This window comes from Palaemon carinicauda, chromosome 10 (genome assembly GCF_036898095.1).
Source record: "Palaemon carinicauda isolate YSFRI2023 chromosome 10, ASM3689809v2, whole genome shotgun sequence".
Classification (NCBI taxonomy): domain Eukaryota; kingdom Metazoa; phylum Arthropoda; class Malacostraca; order Decapoda; family Palaemonidae; genus Palaemon; species Palaemon carinicauda.
The window spans coordinates 75357966-75379373 of record NC_090734.1 but is presented as its reverse complement, the minus strand read 5'-3'; the positions used below and the strand labels follow the sequence as shown (position 1 = coordinate 75379373).

Sequence of the window (21408 nt, the reverse complement as noted above, 5' to 3'; positions counted from 1 at the left end):
GTTGGTGTTTATGAACAAATAAGCTTTAATCTCATTAAAGAATCAGTTGTCATACTTTGACTGGCTTTTGAAAACCAAATTGAAATAACCGATAGTGTGTTTTAATTAAGGAAGTTTAATCTCTGAGGCTAAACATAATAGAGGGTGAAAGTTTCAACACACTTCTGGACATGAAATAATCATTGAAGTGAGTATATCAATGTTGTTTGAAACCGAAACTTGACAATTTCTTCCATAAAACGCTAACACACAGGCGTCTGAGTTTTTCGATTCATTGTCTTTGCTTTGCAACCTTCTTGTGTAAACGGTCACTCAATGTATCTAAAAGTTTCAAACACAACCCTTAAACCCTTAAGCACAAAGACCAAGAGAAATATTTCAACAAGGAGAAAACCAAGACAAATAATACGATGGATGATGCGACAATTATGGGAATTGCGTTGCATTAGGGTGGGTTCATGAAATTAGTGTCACGTGGAATCAATACAGAGATAATACTACAAAAGCAAAGCCATTTCTAGACGAACATAATAAACACCCATGGATATAGTTGCCAGATAGTAATTTCACGAGCCACCCAGAGTTGCCAGGTTGGCCCTTTCCAGGTCAAACCCCTCAATTGAAGCCTTTTTTCGTGCCAAATATCTCAATTTGGCCTTTTTGAAATTAATTGGCCATAAATGCTCTATTTTTGTTCATTTTTCTACTAATGGTTTGACCTTTTAAAGCTTCCGTTGTTTAGAAGTTGGCCTATTCTTATTTAGAAAACCTGGCAACCCTGGAGCCACCGTCCAGTCGGCAGTCGTCCACCACACTAGGATAGGATTGGTTCATGAGTACCGACGTAGTCCGACCGTCTCTCCGTGCACGCACTTACACAAGCAAGCTTTCCGGTTAGACTAGACAACACACTGTGTATTTGTTTAGTGTCTATAAATACGCAGAAGACACTCAGTGCCTAGCTAAGAATACATTCAATAAACCTGACGGGTAAGTAATATCTCACTAGAGTTTGCAAAATTATAAAGCATGGTCGTATTACACCAACATAAAAAAGAACTCATACACGTTGGGTTCCCGTTCGGTTAATACTGTTTTATTATTTAAACTTTTGTAGCTGTTGTATCGGTCAGATTTTGTGTCGTGGCTTAAGTTAATTACCTTATTGGGATCAAGTGTTGTATTGCGAGTGTTTAAAAGGCAACCTTAAAAGAACTGGCACTTTGATTCCGTCATTGGGAGAACCTCACGAGTCTGTCGACTCGTATGCCCTAAACCAAGATGGAGTCGTTATTGGCCTTGGAGTCGCTTTAACGTTACGCAGTTATTTTACCACTACATTTCCTTTCGTCCATGTGAAGCATTTATACAATTTTTATTAAGAATGAAAGAAATGGTTTAAATATGTTTCTTGCGTTTCATTAAAAATTTAAACTGGTTAATGGGTAGGCCTATTTAAATAATTAAACTAGGAAAATAGTGATTTGAATGATAATGTACTTTTCTAACGAATAATGGTAGTTTTAGTCGTTTATAGAATATCTGAAATAATAGGGTAATTGCTAAGGAGTGACAAAAAAATTATTGCTATTATGAATAAAGACTTGTTCACTTTCAGATTGTGAATAGGAGAAATGGCCGAAAAATCAGGTTATGGAAAGGTCAGTTGCACATTATTTTTATTTCCATATTTTGATATATATATATATATATATATATATATATATATATATATATATATATATATATATATATATATATATATATATGTGTGTGTGTGTGTGTGTGTGTGTGTGTGTGTGTGTGGACGGACCTCTAGTTTCCCAGAAACATGGTAAACAACTATAAAAAGGCAAAATTCATTGGGAGGAGTATTTTTTTTTTCAGTGTAGCATTACTGAACAAAGAGCAGTCTGTTTTCAGTATGCTTGACTGAAGAAAGCCTTGTATAGTGATGTTAGTGATAACATAACGTTATTTGATAATGTTGTAAATCTCTCTCTCTCTCTCTCTCTCTCTCTCTCTCTCTCTCTCTCTCTCTCTCTCTCAATCTTTTGGTCAAGTACGAACCGGCATTCGAACCTTTAAATCCCTTCAAGGTCGTCGTTGTCCCACCCCTAGAGCAAGTGCTTATCCGGGAACCCCGGGATGTATATTTCTCTCTCTCTCTCTCTCTCTCTCTCTCTCTCTCTCTCTCTCTCTCTCTCTCTCTCTCTCTCTCACACACACACACACACACACACACACACACACACACACACAAAACCGGGAACACGCCAAAGGGTTTATTTGAGATCAAAGTCAATTTATCACATTCATTAAAGTAAATATAGACAGAAGTTGGATCTTATCAAAAAACCTAATGACGTGTGGATGAGAGGCCAGCTGACACCCGCAGTTGTAGACTTTACAGCATGAACCAAATTCTTTGCTTGTGACTTTGAGATCACATTTAAAGAAATAATAAAATAGAATTATTAGCATTTTATGTTTTAATATGGTTTAGATTGAAATTACATTGAAACTTATCATTCTTCTCTTAGAGTAATTTCATAGTAAAAAAGAAATAGACGGTAAAACTATGTAAAATGTAGGCTAACCTTTATGGGCATAACAAATAACGGATTTTGAGCGAAGCGAAAAATCTATTTTTGGGTGAGATAGCCATGGCGTCCTGATGGAAGGTTCCTGTTTGGTAGCTTCCTTGGGTATAAGACTACTAAGATATTCCCAGAGAATTTAACCACAGGTTATCACAGAATTCTAACTTCTGGAGCGAGTATCTCAAAGGTTTCCCTTTAAGACATCGTAATACAACAGGGGACACGCATGTCTGATCGTGCCACATAGCTATCTCCACCCCGAACAGAGTTAACGCTTCGGTGTGTAAGGGCTGAGAATAGCTGGGAGCCGTTCCACAGCTAATCTCACTCGTGGCTACTACTGATACTCGAGACGTAAACAAACGGACGCCATTGCTCTAATGACGTCACGCGCGTCTTTATCCTGGCGCCAGTTGCTGCCCATCACCATGATACAATTGTGTAGGGTGGGAACAAACTGAACGAAGTAGTAGGGAGGGTCCATCAGGACGCCATGGCTATCTCACCCAAAAATAGATTTTTCGCTTCGCTCAAAATCCGTTTTTTGGGCTCAAGCCATGGCGTCCTGATGGAAGAGTACCAGAGAATCAATGTATCGTGGTAGATTTTCCCCCAGAGTTAAGTGCCTAGGCATTGACAAAACAGCAAAGTAATCTTAGGTAAGAACCATAGGAACGAGATATCCTGCCCCCCATTGGTAGGAAGTTCCCATGGGCTATGCCGACGTCAAAGTGGTATTGAAGGGCTATTCATCTTGACAGAAGAACTTTTAAGAACTTAGAGATGAAGCAGAATGTTTGATATTTGTATAGGAACATTCTGAAGTAGGCCAGTGGTGGTTGGGCACTGTGTGTAGAGTTCATCTCCTGATTATTCGAAGTAAGTATTCGTGTAGGAACCTTACTGAGACAAGGTGAATATAATTTAGGATTAGACATCATAAATTCTTCATGACCATAGGAAAGGAGGAATAAATAAAACTATGACAGTATGTATTTCATAGTAAGTAGGAGCTGAAAGAGACGCATAAGTAATAAAATAGAAATTTTATTTCACAATGCAGAAATTAAATAATTTACAGCAAAAGTAAAGTTCATTTACAGTAATAATAATGTACATAGAAATAAAGGCTTGCTCTTGAGTCTGAAAAGGAATTTCAGGATTAGTAGGTACTCGTTCTCGAGGAACGCAAGTCTTTAAACAACACATCATGCTCAAGGCATGCGGCACTTGTGTGACACTATGACATTTCACCTGGGATAAGAACAGTTATAAAAGCACTAAGTGTTTTTAGACATCACTATGAATCACTCGAGGGTCAACATAGGCACCCGAAGAGTTAGAGTCCCAAGTAACTCACTGTTCTACGCAGAGTTAGGTGCAGGTTTCATAACACTACCTGCGGCTACCACAAAATGTTTGATTTCGTGCACTTGTTTCGCATAATGTTTAAAGAAAACTCGCGAGGACTTCCAGCCCGTAAAGTTTTTAAGGCTCTCAAAGTCCATGCTCTGAAAGAAGTTCAGAGAAGATGCCACTTTTCTAGGATCATGACCAGCGGGTGTACTGTTCGGATCCGCTCTGCGAATAAAGTAGGTGATTTTCGCTCTTAATTGTTTCAGTGACAGGTCGCTGCCCGATGTTTCTCCTTTGAAGAGTTGGCCTCCACCAAAGTTCGAAGTTCTGCGAAGATAGACCTTGAGACTCTCTACTGGACATAGAGAGACATCCTCCTTCAGGGGGCATATTCTCCAAGGGCCCCATCTTTTGGTGGGTAATTCATTTTTGGCGAGAAACGTCGGATCAGGGGAGAGGGTCACTTCTCCTGAATCAGCAAACAGGATGTGTCCCTCTTCTCTTGATAATGCCACTATTTCGCTGACTCGAGCTCCCGAGGCGAGAGCAAATAAAAATATAACTTTCTGAGTCAGATCCTTGAGGGGGCATGAATCATTGTCCAAGTTGGAGGCGAAATGGAGCACCTTGTCTAGTGACCAGGAGATCGGTTTCGGAGGGGGTGCTGGGCGTAGGCGAGCACATGCTTTCGGCAATTTGTTAAAGATGTCGTTGGACAGATCAATTTGGAAAGCATATAGAATTGGTCTAGTCAAAGCCGATTTGCAGGTTGAAATCGTATTGGCTGCTAATCCTTGTCCATGAAGGTGAATGAAGAAGGACATACAGAAATCAATGGTGATTTCTTTAGGATTTTTTGCTTTAACAAAGGAGACCCATTTCCTCCAGGATGATTCATATTGCCGTCTCGTGGATTCGGTCTTGTATTCCTCTAGGAAGTCTAGACTTTTCTTCGAGATCCCAAACCTCTTCTTTGCGGCAAGGGAGAGAAAATCATGAGATGAAGGTCCTTGATTTTCGATGATGAAGCGAAGACAGTCGACTTCTGTACTTGTTGAGAGAGAACTGGGCCCGGGAGAGGGATCAGCTTGGGCTGCAGCTCCAGGACCAGGGGGTACCAGTTGCTCCGGGGCCACTTGGGAGCCACTAGGGCCGCTGTCCCTTTGAAGGTTCTCAATTTGGAGAGGACTTTCAACAGAAGGTTGGTGGGAGGGAACAGGTATATCTTCGACCATCTGTTCCAGTCCAGTGACATGGCGTCCACCGCTTCTGCTTTGGGGTCCTCGTACGGGGCTACGTACAGAGGAAGTTGATTGTTGTCGCTCGTTGCAAAGAGATCTATCTGAAGTTCTGGGACTTGATGAGAGATGAAGGAGAATGATCTTGCGTCTAGAGACCATTCCGACTCTATCGGGTTTGTCCGAGATAGAGCATCCGCTGTCACGTTGCGGAATCCTTGTAGGTGAACTGCAGACAGGTGCCACTTCTTCTTCTCCGCCAGACGGAAGATTGGGAGAAGCACCTGATTTATCTGGGGCGATCTTGAGCCTTGGCGATTGAGACAACGAACTACCACCGAGTTGTCTAGGGTTAGACGGATGTGGATCGAGGGCGGCGGGGATAGCTTCTTCAGAGTAAGAAGGACCGCCATGGCCTCCAAGATGTTTATGTGGAACGTCTTGAATAGTGGAGACCAGGTCCCTTGAGCTTGTTTCAGGTGGGAGTGACCTCCCCAGCCCTCCAGTGAGGCATCCGTGTGGATGTTGAGTGATGGAGGAGGGTGTTGGAGAGGAATGGACCTTTTCAGGGCCATTGCTTCCGACCACGGCTTTAGGAGGCGTCGAAGTCTGTTTGGAAGCCGTCTCTTGAGGTCTCTTCGAGCGATGGATGCCGATCGTCTCCAGACTCCCGCGGCATCCTTTAGCTGTGCACGAAGCACTGGGTTTGTCACTGAGGCGAATTGTAGAGAGCCTAGAACTCGTTCCTGCTGTCGTCTTGAAATGCGTTTGGATTTCAGTAGTCGCTTGACAGACCCTGCTATTTCCTTCCTTTTCTTCTGGGGGATGGAAAGGCGGTGTGACTGAAGATTCCAGTGGATTCCCAGCCACTGAAACTTCTGAGCCGGAGAGAGGCGAGATTTCTTCTCGTTGATCTTGAATCCCAGGTGTTCTAGGTACTGGGTAACTTCGTCGCAAGACTTTGTACACTCTTCGGGCGATGGAGCCCAGACTAGCCAGTCGTCGAGGTAGGCCATCACCTGGACGTTTCTTAGGCGGAGCTGTTGTACTATGGCATCCGCCAGCTTTGTGAAGATCCGAGGGGCCACATTGAGGCCGAATGGCATGGCCCGGAAGGCGTAGCATTTTCTTTGGAGTCGAAATCCTAGGTAGGAGGAAGCGTGATGGTTCATTGGAATGTGCCAATAGGCATCCGCCAGGTCTATAGAGACCGTGTAGGAACCTTGAGGCAGAAGGGTCCTTATTTGTTGAAGCGTCAGCATCTTGAATTTGTTGTTCTCTATGAACTTGTTGAGGGGGGATAAGTCCAGAATGACTCTGAGCTTGTCTGAGTCCTTCTTGGGAACGCAAAACAGTCTCCCTTGGAACCTGGTGGACTTTACCTTCCTTATCACCTTCTTGTTCAAGAGGTCTAGAACATATTCTTCCAGGATGGGGGTCGATTGTTGAAAGAACCGCTGGAAGATTGGGGGTGGTTGCACCCAACTCCAGCCTAGACCGTTCTTGATGATGCTGTGTGCCCAAGGATCGAAGGTCCAACGATCCTGGAATTGGCGGAGTCTTCCTCCCACCGGAAGCACTTCATTGCTTCTGGTGTCCCGAGGACTTGTTGCCTCGGCCGCTAGCTCCCTTTCCTCCTCTACCTCTGGAGGGACGACGAGAGGCGTCTCTGCTTGCACCCCTGGACGAGCCTCTACCTCTGGCATGAAAGGTAGTGGATGGCTGCTCAAAGGCAGGGGTGAAGACCGGTGACTGTGACAACACCGGTTGGGGGACCAATTGAAAGGTCTGTTGTGGTTGGGCAACCACTTGGGAGGTAGCGGGTCCCGGAAACTGACGTCGTTGTTGACGTTGCTGGGGTTTTGGCTTCTGAGGTTTCCTCTTAGGCTGAGGTCCATCGTCCTGAGAGGTTTTCCTTTTTCTGGACATGCCCCACTTGTGGAGAAGGTTCCTATTCTCCGTGGCGGCTCTGTCAGTTATTTCCTTGACAAGGTCAGAAGGAAACAGGTGCTTTCCCCAGATGTTGGAGGAAATCAGCCTCCGGGGTTCGTGTTTCACGGTGGCACCGACAAACACGAATTCACGACAGGCTCTACGAGCCTTTATGAAATGGTACAAGTCCTTCATTACTGTGAGTAAGTGGGATTTGGCTAGTACCATGTAGTGATCAGGTACTGCTGTGTCACAGGCCATAACTTCAAGTTGGACTTGATGAGAAAGAGATGCCGCAAGCCTCTCCTTCGTGTCTTGTTCCCGGCGAAGGAGGTGATCATTGAGCTTAGGGAGGTCTTCATTAAACTGACGTCCGGCGACGTCAGGATCGAGCCTACCCACGACGAAAGTATGTTGGACATCTTTCCATTGTCTAGTGTCAGGGGGTGTCACGATGGAGAAGGGTCTGCACTCCTCCAGTGCAGGGCAGGGTTTTCCTTCTTCCGCCGCTTTAAGGCATGCAGCCAAGGCCTTTTCCAAAAAAGGGAGAATCGCAGTGTCAGGTGCGACATATGTAGGATGCTTCTTGCTCAAGGCAGGAAGCTTAGAGCAGGTAAAGCCCCTGCTCTTAAATGCGGAGGCTAGCATAGCCTGGGCCTTTGCGAGATCGAACACTATCTCTTCTTTAGGTTCGGTCTCCTCCTTCGAGGCAGGTTCGGAACGAAGCCGGACGTAACAGTCCGGGTAGGCCTCGAAGCTTGGGAAGAACTCCACATCTTCCAGCGGGACCGTGCCGATTTTGTCACTAACATAGATCCTGCCGGTCGCAATAACCATATGCTCTGCATACCTCCACGGGTTGGCATGAGAGCAAGCTGGGAGATCCTTGACCGAGATCTTCTTCGGGTCTCTGGATCCAATCATAGACCTGATGGACTCCTGGTTCTCCTTCAGTCTGTCGTCCATGACAGCTCTAATCAGTCGGATCAGTTCTTGGGTAGAAGAGGAAGGATCCGGGGTCGAGGAGGTAGACGGAATGGACATTTCCGTCGGTGTAGGAGTAGGTGGAGGGATGGACGAGGGAGTAGCTCCAATCTCCGACTCGGTGTATTCCACCTTGTCTTCGTCCTCTTCGGCTCCTTGAGCCATAAGCGTCTTCTCCGTGTCTTCCGAGACGTCAGAGATCTGTTCATCATCCTCGGAATCTAAACGACACTCGTGCATGGACTGAGCCATGACCACATCAGGTTCCACCGTAATTTGGACAGTGGGGATTGCTTCTTTTGGAACCACTGAGTCAGGGGAGGCCTTAGGGAACAACAGGGACCTCAGTTCTTCGGTGGCCAGGTACGGTCCAGTAGCATTTCTCTGAAAACCACGCACCCACTTGCGCAGTTTTTCACGAGCAATGTCTCTAACCTCCGCTGAGGGAGGGTTATGGAAGGCCTCAACTAGGTAGGCCTGGCAGACCGTACATTCCAGTGGATTCCAGAACTTCCAATCCCCTTTCTTGTCTGAGCAAGGGGCGTGAGTCCTGCACGCCGTATGTCCGTAAAACTGCGAGCGTTTCACAGCACAGTAGGCGAAGTCACACTTCATCTGCTCCTCCTGTGGAAGAAAGAGAAAATGAGTATGGGGGAGTCATAGGAATGGCTCTTAAATTAAGTTAATATTAATCATTAATTTTAACTTAAAGAAGGTGTGATGCATAGAGAATGAAACAGTAAAGGAGAACACGCTCCATGCATCTCGCCCGGCTGGTTACCATAGGCTTGGTCCTGGGATAATCCAAATGACCGAGATCATTGGATATAGTTTCCTAGGATTCCCATTATATTGGAACTCCATGGAAAGCCAAGGACAAGGTTGGGATCGAATTCATTCGGTTCCCAGTTAAGAGCCAGAAGGCCTCATTAAGGGTAACTGCTTCTGGCAACCAGCCGCGCTAAGATGCACATAGCATGCTGGAAATAGAAGAATGCAAAGAGACAGCATGATCACTAATAGAGCAGTACTAGGTACTGATCTTAAAAGCAAAGCAGCCTATCTATTTGCAATGTAGGGCTATCTTAGTCTTATGATAGCTACAGAGAGGGGGTGCAAGTATTCTTGACGCCTCCGGGGCATCCGGCAAGCCGCCGGCACGCCGGAGCTCGCTCCAGCGTAGATTCTGGCACTAGAACAGACAATTTTCAAAGTCAGTTAGATACCAGGATGGCGGCCGCCGGCACAACGGCGGCACGCCGGCAGGGAGCGGCGGCTCCGGCAGCCGGAGGATGCCGGATTGGTGACTGGGGTAAGGATGGTACAGGTAGTATCGGGTTGCCGGCAGTATATGCCGGCACTCCGGAGATCGACCGGCAAGCGGACGATTAGATAGGAGTAGGAGAGCTGCCGGTAGTAGCCGGCGGCAGCCGGCAGTCCCTCGGTACACGGGGGGCTGGCGGCAAGGGTAGGGAAGTCACCAAGAGGGAGGCAGGTATTGCCGACAGTAGAGGCGGCAAGAGACCGGCACCCGGATAGATAGAGAGACAGGGGGAGGGGGGAAAGGATGCAGGAAGTACCGTCAGGGTTCCAGACATCCCTCCCCCTCCCTGAGGGGGTGTACCCATGATAGAGACAGGCTCTAGCATCCATAAGCAGGGGTCACTAGGGACCGGGAGCAGGTAGCCCAAGGGAGGACTAGGGAACACCCAAGAGGGGGGGGAGACTCCCCTATGCAGAGCTACACTAGTAACTAACCTTATAGGACACTATGAAGGTATATGTACCAGAGCGGACAGCACAGGGAAGCTCGGGTAGCCCTACTCATCCACCCTAAGGAGGATTTGTAGGACAGGGGACAGATGAGTATAAACTAACCTAAGCATAGGCTAGGCTATACAAGAGATAGGTGGGGAGGGAGAAGAGAGAGGTCTTCCCAGGAAGGGTTTCTGTACCAGAGCGGCCACAAAGGGAAGGGAGGACACTCCCTAACCTAAGATTAGGCTGATCGGCTAAAACGGTGCAAGAGTACAGTTTCAGCATGGAACAGAGAAACCTTCCTAACCCGGCCTAGATCAGGGCTAAAGGTCCTGAACTAGGCAAGGAAGAAGACGTATCGCTATCGCAGGAAAGTCATAGACTATCCTAGCCATAGAGGTAGGCTAGCCTAACCTCACTCTCAGACGCAATCCTAAAGGGGGTTCATTCCTTTAGGGAGGACTGAGAGGCGATATAAATACTCTATTAGACAATTAATCCCTTTACTCAGAAAAGGGATCAAGGCTAATTAGAGGGAGTGCCAAGGCAGGGGATGAAGGAAGCATATAGGGGTCCTAAGGTTAGGTTAGGCTAGAAAGAATCACTGACTAGCCTATCCCCTATATGGTCCCTGAAGGCGAAAACATTTGCATCACTAGTCAAAAGTATTGTAAAATAATAATGCCACTATCTTCATAACTTAGTCTAGGATCACTAATAAATCATGCATGAACACTTGTATGTAGGCTCCTGGCCTGGGGGCTATAGTAGCCGACTGGTATGAGGTCAATCGATGACCGATAAAAAGCGTCTAAACACGATATAAAAGTTCCTAGCTATGAAGACTAAATAAACTAATGTATTCGATTAGTATATAATGCCGGAAGCGTTGTTGTGGCTAACTAAATAAGACATGCAAAACAACAACGACGCCATAAAATGGCGGGTCCGGTAGAGGCACAGCTCTGCCACAAAACATCAATTATTTCGCGAAATAATATTTACTTTACGGCCAGAGCTTAATTAAACAATACTGGAACCTTGTACTCAACTTTCCAGAAGAAGGCGAGGCTGAAGGTAACGACATAGCGAAGATGCAAAGCGATAAAGTTAACACAAGGGAAAATCCGTCTAAGTAGGGCAGCTACTAAACAAAGGATAAAGACGCGCGTGACGTCATTAGAGCAATGGCGTCCGTTTGTTTACGTCTCGAGTATCAGTAGTAGCCACGAGTGAGATTAGCTGTGGAACGGCTCCCAGCTATTCTCAGCCCTTACACACCGAAGCGTTAACTCTGTTCGGGGTGGAGATAGCTATGTGGCACGATCAGACATGCGTGTCCCCTGTTGTATTACGATGTCTTAAAGGGAAACCTTTGAGATACTCGCTCCAGAAGTTAGAATTCTGTGATAACCTGTGGTTAAATTCTCTGGGAATATCTTAGTAGTCTTATACCCAAGGAAGCTACCAAACAGGAACCTTCCATCAGGACGCCATGGCTTGAGCCCAAAAAATGATGTAGTGATAAAGAAAACTTTTCGCTGCATATAACTAAATCAACGGGATAATGAATAGAAAAGTAATATATTCATGAGCAGAAATTTCGATGTAATCCACTTGTGAATAAGCAATTTGTCTCAGAAAAAGAAAAGATGAATCATGACAGACTACACAGTTCCAAAATTTACAATTTGTAACATTTCAACAGACCGTAGAGAAAAGTGCAGGCAGCAGTCAAAATTTCTGACTAGATAAGTAAATATTCCTTCTCTGTCATATATACAAATTCTTACAAGCCATACCTTAGTTTCTTCCCAGCCTTACCTTATTTATTCCCTTCCCTCCCTTATTTAGTTTAGTTTACTCCAAGCAATACATTATTTAGTGGTTTCTCCCCAGCACTACCTTATTTTGTTTCTTCCAAGTCCTAACATTCAGTTTTTTTGCAATTTTACCTTATATAGTTTCTCCCATTCTCTACCTTATTTAGTGTCTTCCAAAGTCTATATATGGACCGTGGTGTCTTCCTACCCCTGCCTTTAGTTCCTGTCCAGATCTACTTTATTTAGTTTCTTCCCAGCACTGCTTTATTATTGTCTTCCCAGCCCTACTTTATTTAGTTTCTTCTCAGCCCTACTTTATTTAGTTTTTTCCCAGCCCTACTTTATTTAGTTTCTTCCCAGCACTGCTTTATTATTGTCTTCCCAGACCTAGTTTATTTAGTTTCTTCCCAGCCCTACTTTATTTAGTTTCTTCCCAGCCCTACTTTATTTAGTTTCTTCCCATCCCTACTTTATTTAGTTTCTTCCCAGTTCTACCTGATTTATCTTCTTCCAAGTAATACTTTATTCAGTTTCCTCCCTTCCCTACATTAATTAGTGTCTTCCCAGTCCTACCTAATTTAGTTTCTTCCCTTCCTTACCTCAATTAGTGTCTTCCTACTCCTACCTATAGTTTCTTGCCAGTCCTACCTTTAGTTTATTCCTAGCCCTACTTTATTCATTGTCTTCATGCCCCTACCTTTAGTTTCTTCCCAGCCCTACCTTATTTAGTTTCCTCTCAGTCTTACCTTATTTAGTTTCATCCCAGCCCTACTTTATTTATTTTTTTCTCAGCACTACTTTATTTAGTTTCTTCCGAGTCCTACCTTATTGTGTCTTCCTACTCGTAAATTTAGTTTCTTCCCAGCCCTACCTTATTTATTTTCTTCCCAGCCCTACCTTACTTAGTTCCCAGCACTACTTTATTAAGGGTCTTCCCATCCTTACCTTAGTTAGTGTCTTCCCAGCCCTACGTTATTTAGTTTCTTCTCAGCCATACCATACTTAGTTTCTTCCCATCCCTACCGTATTTGGTGTCTTCCTATCCCTACCTTATTTAGTTTCTTCCCAGCCCTACCTTACTTATTTTCTTCCCATCCCTACCTTATTTAGGGTCTTCCCATCCGTACCTTATTTTGTGTCTTCCCATCCCTACCTTATTTAGTTTCTTCCCAGCCCTGCCTTACTTAGTTTCTTCCCATCCTTACCGTATTTGGTGTCTTCCCATCCCTACCGTATTTAGTGTCTTCCCATCCCTACCTTATTTAGTTTCTTCCCAGCCCTACCTTATTTAGTTTCTTCCCACCCATACCATACTCAGTTTCCTCCCATCCCTACCGTATTTGGTGTCTTCCCATCCCTACCGTATTTGGTGTCTTCCCATCCCTACCTTTAGTTTCTTCCCAGTCCTACCTTACTTAGTTTCTTCCCAGCACTACTTTATTTGGGGTTTTCCCATCCCTACCGTATTTAGTGTCTTCCCAGCCCTACCGTATTTCGTTTTTTCCCAGCCCTGCCTTACTTAGTTTCTTTCCAGCACTACTTTATTTAGCAACTTCCCATCTTTACCTTATTTAGTGTCTCCTCATCCCTACCTTATTTAGTTTTTTCCCATCCTTACCGTATTTGGTGTCTTCCCATCCCTACCGTATTTTGTGTCTTCCCATCCCTACCTTATTTAGTTTCTTCCCAGTCCTACCTTACTTAGTTTCTTCCCAGCACTACTTTATTTGGGGTCTTCCCATCCCTACCGTATTTAGTGTCTTCCCAGCCCTACCGTATTTAGTTTTTTCCCAGCCCTGCCTTACTTAGTTTCTTTCCAGCACTACTTTATTTAGCAACTTCCCATCTTTACCTTATTTAGTGTCTTCTTATCCCTACCTTATTTAGTTTTTTTCCATCCCTACGTTATTTAGTTTCTTCCCAGCCCTGCCTTACTTAGTTTCTTCCCATCCTTACCGTATTTGGTGTCTTCCCATCCCTACCTCATTTAGTGTCTTCCCCTCCCTACGTTATTTAGTTTCTTCACAGCCCTACCTTATTTAGTTTTTTCCCAGCCCTACCATACTTAGTTTCTTCCCATTCCTACCTTATTTAGTGTCTTTCCATCCCTACTGTATTTTGTGTCTTCCCTGCCCTACCTTATTTAGTTTCTTCCCAGCACTACTTTATTTATGGTTTTCGCAGCCCTACCTTATTTAGTGTCTTTCTATCCCTACCTTATTAATTTCTTTCCAGCACTATAGTGTCTTCCCAGCCCTACCTTATCTATTGTCTTCCCATCCCTACCTTATTTAGTTTCTTCCCAGCACTACTTTATTTAGTGTTCCTATCCCTAACTTCTTTAGTTTATTCACAGCCATATATTATTTAGTTTCTTCACAGCCATATACTTTTTAGTTTCATACCAGCCCTACCTTATTTAGTTCAATCCCAGCACTACTTTATTTAGTTTCATACCAGCCCTAATTTATTTACTTTCTTCCCAGCCTTTGTTTATTTCAGTTCTTCCCAGCCCTACCTTATTTAGTGTCTTCCAATCCCTACCTTATTTAGTTTCTTCCCAGCACTACTTTATTCAGTGTTTTTCTGTCCCTAGTTTATTTTGGTTCTTCCCATCCTTACCTTATTTAGTGTTTTCCCATCCCTAACTTATTCAGTTTCTTTACAGGCATATATTATTTGGATTCCTTCCAGCCCTACCGTATTTAGGTTCATTACAGCCCTACCTTATTTAGTTTCACCCCAGCCATACCTTATTTATTGTCTACCAAATCCTAGTTTATATTGTTATTTCCATGTCTACCTTATTTAGTTATTTTCCATCTCTACTTTATTTAGTGTCCTACCCTTAGTTTCATCCCAGCGTTACCTTATTTAGTGTCTTCCAAATCCTAAGTTATTTTTTTCTTTGAAGTCTATCTTTTTTAGTTTCTTCCCAGCACTAATTTATTTAGTTTCTGTCTAGGCCTGCCGTATTTATTATCTTCCTACTTCTACCCTTAGTTTCTTCCCATCCTTGCCTTATTTAGTTTCTTCCCAGCACTAATTTATTTAGTTTCTGTCTAGGCCTACCGTATTTATTATCTTCCTACTTCTGCCCTTAGTTTCTTCCCATCCTTGCCTTATTTAGTTTCTTCCCATCCTTGCCTTATTTAGTTTCTTCCCAGCCCTAATTTATTTAGTTTCTTCCCATTCCTACTTTATCCAGTTTCTTCACAGTGGATTTTTCCCAGCCCTACCTTATTTAGTTTCATCCCTCTTACTTTATTTATTGTCTTCCTACTCTTGCCCTTAGTTTCATCTCGGCTCTACCTTATTTAGTGTCTCTCAAATCCTAGATTATTTCGTTTCTTTCAAGTCTATCTTATTTAGTTTCTTTCCTTCCCTACTTTATTTAGTGTTTTCCTACTCCTACCCTTCATTTCATCCCAGCCCTAACTTATTTAGTTTCTTCCCATCCCCTCTTTATTTAGTTTCTTCTCTGCACTATTTTATATAGTTTTTTCCCCAGCCCTATCTTTTAATTTCTTTTTAGGCCTACCTCATATAGTTTCTTCCTAGCCATACCATTTTTAGTTTAGTTTCTTCCTAGCCCTACCTTATTTTTTTCGCTCAAATCCTAAGTTATTTAGTTTCTTTCAAGTCTACCTTATTTAATTACTTCCATTCCCTACATTATTTAATGTCTTCCTACTCCTCCTTTTAGTTTCTGCCCAGCCCTACTTTATTTAATTTCTTCCCATTCCCATCTCTACATTATTTAGCGTCTTCCTACTATTACCCTTTGTTGCTTCGCAGCCCTATCTTATTTAGTGTCTTCCAAATTCTAAGTTATTGTTTCTTTTAAGTCTATCTTAGTTAGTTTCATCCCTTCGCTACCTTATTTACTATATTCCTACCTCGACCCTTAGTTTCTTCCCAGCCCTATCCTATTTAGTTTTGGAGTTACCTTATTTAGTTTCACAGTTACCTTATTTATTTTCTTCCCAGCCCCACCTTATTCAGTGTCTTCCTACGCCAACCCTTAGTTACTTTCCAGCCCAACCTTATCTAGTTTCTTCATACCCTACCTTATTTAGTTTCATCCCAGTCCTTTCTTATTTAGTGTCTTCCAAATCCAACTTATTTAGTTTGTTCCCTTCCCTACCTTATATAGTGTCCTCCTACCCTTACCCTCAATTTCTTCCTAGTCGTATCTTATTTAGAATATTCCCCTACTTTATTTATTTTTTCCTATCCTTACCTTATATAGTTTCCTCCCCCCAACCTACTTTATTTAGTTTCTTCGTAGCCCTGCCTTATTTAGGTCCTTCCCAGCATTACTTTATTTAGTGTTTTCCCGCCCTAGTTTATTTAGTTTCTTCCTATCCCTACCTTTTTTTTTTTATTTTCGCCGCATCCCTACATTATTTAGTTTCTTCCTACACCTACCTTATTCAGTTTCTTCCTTGCCCTATATTATTTAGCATTCTCCCACCCCTAGTTTACTTAGTTTCTGCCCAGCCTTACCTTATTTAGTTTCTTCTTAGCCCTGCCTTATTTAGTTTCTTCTTAGCCCTGTAATTTAGTTTCTTCTTAGTCCGGCCTTATTTAGTTTCTTCTTAGCCCTACCTTGTTTACTTTTCCCATCACTACATTATTTAGTTTCTTCCTAGTCTTACCTTATTTAGTTTCTCCCTACCCCTACCTTTAGTTTCTTCCTAGTCCTATCTTAGTTTCTGCCCATCCCTACCTTATTTAGTTTCTTCCCAGCCCTAACTTATTTACCTTCTTCCCAACCTTACTTTATCTAGTTTCTTCTAAGCACTACTTTGTTTTGTGTCTCCCAGACCTAGTTTACTTAGTTTCTCCCCAGCACTACTTAAATTTAGTGTCTTCCCAGCCCTACCAAATTAATATCTTCCCAGCCCTATTTTATTTAGTTTCTTCCCAGAAATACCTTGTTTATTTTCTTCCCAGCTCTATCTTATTCATTTTCTTTCCAACCCTACTTTATTTATTTTCTTCCCACCCCTACCTTATTCAGTGTCTTCCCAGCCCTACGTTATTTAGTTTCTTCCCAACCCTACCTTATTTAGTTTCTTCCTAACCCTACCTTATTTAGTTTCTTCCCAGACTTACCATATTCAGTTTCTTCCCTACCCTACCTTATTTAGTTTCTTCTCAGGTCTACCCTATTTAGTTTCTTCACAGCCCTACCGTGTTTAATTTCTTCCCAGCCCCAGTTTATATAGTGTCTTCTCAGCCCTACCTTATTTATATTCTTCCCAACACTACCTTGTTTAGTATCTTCCCAGCACTACTTTCTTTAGTTCCTTCTCAGCCCTACTTTATTTAGTTTCTTCCCAGCCCTACTCTTTTTCTAGTTTCTTCCCAGCACTACTATATTTAGTGTCCTCCCAGGCCTATTTTATTTAGTCTTCTCAGCTCTACCTTATTTTATTTTTCCCCACCCTTACCATTTATACCATTTAGTTTTATTTCTTGTCCTACTTTATTAAGAATCTTCCCTATCTGACCGCAGTATTTTCCTTCCTGCCAGTTCCAAGACAGCATCTCCAATGAAGAAACCGACACCTACGGTGACCCACCGCCTGCCTACAACGAGACTGCTATGTCCCCCGTGAAGACTAACCTGTCGTCGGCTCCAGTCCAGCCATATCCACCTGAGGGAGCTTATGTACCTCCTCCTCCTGCTGAAGGGAATTTTTCTCCTCCTCCTCCTCCTCAAGGATATTATGCTCCACCTCCTCCACCACAAGCCCCAGTGCAGGTCTTCGTTCCCACACCTGCCCCTACAGTGTCCACTGTTGTGGTACAGACGACTCATCTCCCACCTGGAACTTGCACTGTGTGTCGGGTAAGTCAGGCAACTCTATTATATGTTCTTCTTGATATCTGTTTGTTGTATTTTATGCAAGTTTTGTTTAGTGTGACTTTAGTTAATCATATTCTTCTGTTGTACAGCTGTTTCATTCTTTACTAATGAGACAGTATTTTTATATAACTATTTTCCTACAGGATTTTCTTATTTTTATATACTGTATGAGGTTGTGCTGGATCCTCTGAAAAGATTGTATGCTGCAGTTTGTTATTTGGAAGTTACTACAACCATTAAATTTAGGTACCCATTAGTGAAAATGATTTATATCTTACTATCAACAAAGGTACAAATCTCTAAACACATTATTTTGTAAATGGATAGAAATTTATAATTACATATTTTGTTATTTAAGGAATTAAAGAAAAGTAATTTGTATGTGAAGGTTTCCTATAATATTTTTGGCAAGACTTAACAGAATTTGCATGGCTGTAAGGGAATGAAATCCAGTTGTAAGCAAATGGAAGTTGACATTCGTATTTTGATTTTGATTTCCATAAACCACAGGAAAATGAAAATATAGAGTGAATCCTGAATAGTTTCGTTTCATGACATGTTCAAGGAGAGACTTGATGTCATGAGACGAAACTAGTCAGGATTCACCCAATGTTTTAATTTTCTTGTGGTTTATTGCATCTGAGCATTGCATGATCCTGGGATTTATACAGTATATATATATATATATATATATATATATATATATATATATATATATATATATATATATATATTTTATATATATATATATATATATATATATATATATATACATACATACATATACATATGTATATATATACATATTTTTGGGCTCAAGCCATGTCGTCCTGATGGAAGTTCCTTAAAGGCAGCTTCCTAGGGTATATTACAACTACGGCGATATTCCCAGAGAATTTACCTTCAGGTACCCAGAATTCTAACTCCTGGAGCGAGTATCCCTAAAAAGACCTTAGGGATATCGTAAATATCAGTGGACGTATTCTTGACACGCCTCATAGCAATCTATACCCCGAATAGAGTTAACACTTCGTAGGGGTAAAATGGCAAGAAAACGAAAACGATAAGAAAGGGGGGAGCCGTTCATAAGGCATCCCTCCTCCCCGTTTCGAAAGCGTGCCCTGCGCCGCTCACGGCACCATCTGTATTCCTTTTTGCGTAGCTCTACGACTCGGTGTGTTTTCCCTGTTTTCTACCCAATCTTGGAATTTTCTCGCTTAATAATGCTTTCTCCAACTTCTTCTGCCTCGGATAAGTTGAGTACTATTTCTTTTATGTATAAATGTAGGCTCTTGGTTAAAATTAAAGTAATTAAAAGAGTTATCTTTGATACAAGAGCTGTTGCCTGCTGGAGGCATCATGGATGCTGTCGCTCGCTAGAATAGGATTTATTTGTTAGCAAGAGCGACGTTCCCAGCCCCTTTGCGCTTAAATATTAGCTACTTAGCTTATTTAGGAATTCTGTTATGATGCGATAGTAGTGTGCCTGGCGAAGTTTTGCCAAGGCTGCCAACACTAGTCTTCGTAGGCTAGTTGTTGGCCTATGTACTTCCTGCATGATAATTAGTCTTCCAAATGTGAATTTATTGCTTTAAGCGTTAGGCAACGTTATACATATAAGTCCTTTTCGAGTACCTTCCAAGATAGTATTGGTGTGAGTTTCGGTGAATTAGGTAATCGATTCTCTTAGTGCCTAGGCTAGGTTGTCTTAGGTCATTATAATATTATCTGTTCCCCGTTTGCTCCCTTCTCTTCGGGGAAGGGGCAAACCCTTTCCCTCTGTTTAAGCCTTAGGCTTAACTCTAGTGGTTTATTTGAATTAATCTTCAAATATATCTATGCTGGAGTAGTACTGTACCTTCCCGTTCCAACTGTATTGGTTCAGAGGGGGACAGTACAACAGTGTTTAGTCTGAGCCCGGTTTGTCTGGCATGGGGCAGAGTCTCCCTTGCTGATTGACTCGGGCATTAAGGGTTATCCCCTTGGTCCACCTTGTTGGGTTCCAGTAGTGATCCCTTTACTCGGTGACTCATCAGACTGTCCTATTGCCGTTCCGGTCTCGGGATATGTTCCCTTTTCTGGAAAGGCAATTCCTTCCTTGCCGTGGTTCTTGGGAGGCAGCCAGTAGTGCCGGCCTCCCTCTCGGGTCTTTCTCTAACTGAGATGAACTGTCTTAGTTGGGAATGACCCTTAACCAAGGTAAGGTTGGATAGGACCCTCTGTCCTTCCCTTCTTTTTTCCGTTCCTTGTGTCAGTCGTCTGCATCCTTGCCTAGCCTAGGTTGGGATGAGGAACTGGCGTGGTCTCCTGTCGGCCGGCAGAGTGTGCCGACCGGCAGAGACCATTACTTCGAGTGCTGCCCGGTCCTTTCTTGGTCCCTCCATCGCTGCCGTCTGAAGATTCAGTAGGCAGCGGTTAGGAAGCTTGACTTAGTGTCTCCCCTTCCTTTCGGCACTCTTTCGGGTGCCGGGCCCAGAGACTCAGTCTCTTAACCCGGCACTCATTCTATTGTCTTAGTATGTGTTGTCCTTGCCGTCTGCCGGCCTACAGGCCGGCCGTCGGTGGGGAGGGGTGTTCTCCAGTTCTCTTGCTGTCGGTCGGCGTTGGGTGTATACCTTTGCCGGCCGGTCTCTTGCTCATCTGCCGGCCACTACAAGTGGGGCCGGCAGCCGAGCGCTGCCTAGTGTGGGGGCCAGCCGGCAGGGTTTGTTTACTGCTGCCGGCCGGCCTGCGACACTGCCCAGTCAGCCGGCCACTAAGAATGATGGCCGGCAACGCAGTGCAAACCGGGTGGCTGCGGTCCGGCAACCACTGCCGGCCGGTTCAGGCATGGGATCTGGAGTTCTCCCCAATAAAGGTGATCTGATGTTGTGTACTTGAGATCTACCTTTCGAAAAACAGGGGGGGGGTTGCTGATCGGCAATAGCCGGCTGGCACACCACCCTCAGGTACTGTATCAGTCCTCTCTTGGTGGTATATTCAACCAAGGGAGTTCATGATGTAGTAGTTTACAACACTGTCTTTTCTATCTTACTTGTGTTACTGGTACAATCACCTGGTGTCGCCTTACAAGGATAAAAGATAATTCTTTTATCCCTGGCCGGAATGGTAATATTTTACCTTAGGTGTGAGCTACACCTAATTTCCTTTGGAAATACGTTCTCTGGTTATTCTAGTAAAGACTAACTATGTGACTTGGCTGGTGGGCTTCCACAGGTGTTTGTGTGGGTTTCACAAGTAGGTGTCTTTCCCTTATTCTTGTTGAATACTCATTTGTTACATGTGAATTGAAATTCACTTGATATTCATGGAAATTTTTCTTCTTTTACAGGAGGAGCATCCGAAGTGTGATAGTGTCTTCTGCAATGTCCGCAGTAAGAACTTTTGCGGACATGCCTCGTGTAGGAGGCACGCGGCTTGTGCAGCCTCCAATGATGACCATCGTTACTGGGATCCGCAGGTATGTGCTGTATGTACTAACCTGCTATCAGAGGCTTTTGAATCCCCTAGGTCGGCGGAGTCAAGAGATGCAGCGAGGGAGAGGCTTCGCTTATGGGTAAGGGGTTTTCAGAAAAACACCACTGGACCTTATCTTCCTAACGAGAAGATGAGGGCATACCTTTTTCCCAAGGCTTCCCCTGATGCTGTTGTTCCCCAGCCTCGGCCGGAGATCCCTCTGATCCAGATTCCAGTGGAGGAGGATGTCGCTGACGCCATGCAGGACATCCAGTTGGACGACAAGATGTCCGACTTGTCCGATCGTGCGGAGCAGGATCTCCTCGCAGAGGGCGAGGAGGAGGATCGAGATCCTATTGCCGTGGAGGAAGAGGTTCCCG

At 43.6% G+C, this 21408-nt stretch overlaps 1 protein-coding gene across 1 annotated transcript in view; it reads left to right on the top strand.

Annotated features, from left to right (window-relative positions):
* The first annotated feature begins 835 nt into the window (after positions 1-835).
* The window catches only part of LOC137648649 (membrane protein BRI3-like), a 61440-nt gene continuing 40867 nt past the window's right edge, over positions 836-21408 (top strand). Inside the window, exons 1-3 of the mRNA XM_068381652.1 lie at positions 836-990; positions 1619-1661; positions 17237-17554. Coding sequence (XP_068237753.1) covers positions 1635-1661; positions 17237-17554 — 345 coding nt within the window. The 5' untranslated portion in view covers positions 836-990; positions 1619-1634. The remainder of the gene's footprint in view (positions 991-1618; positions 1662-17236; positions 17555-21408) is intronic.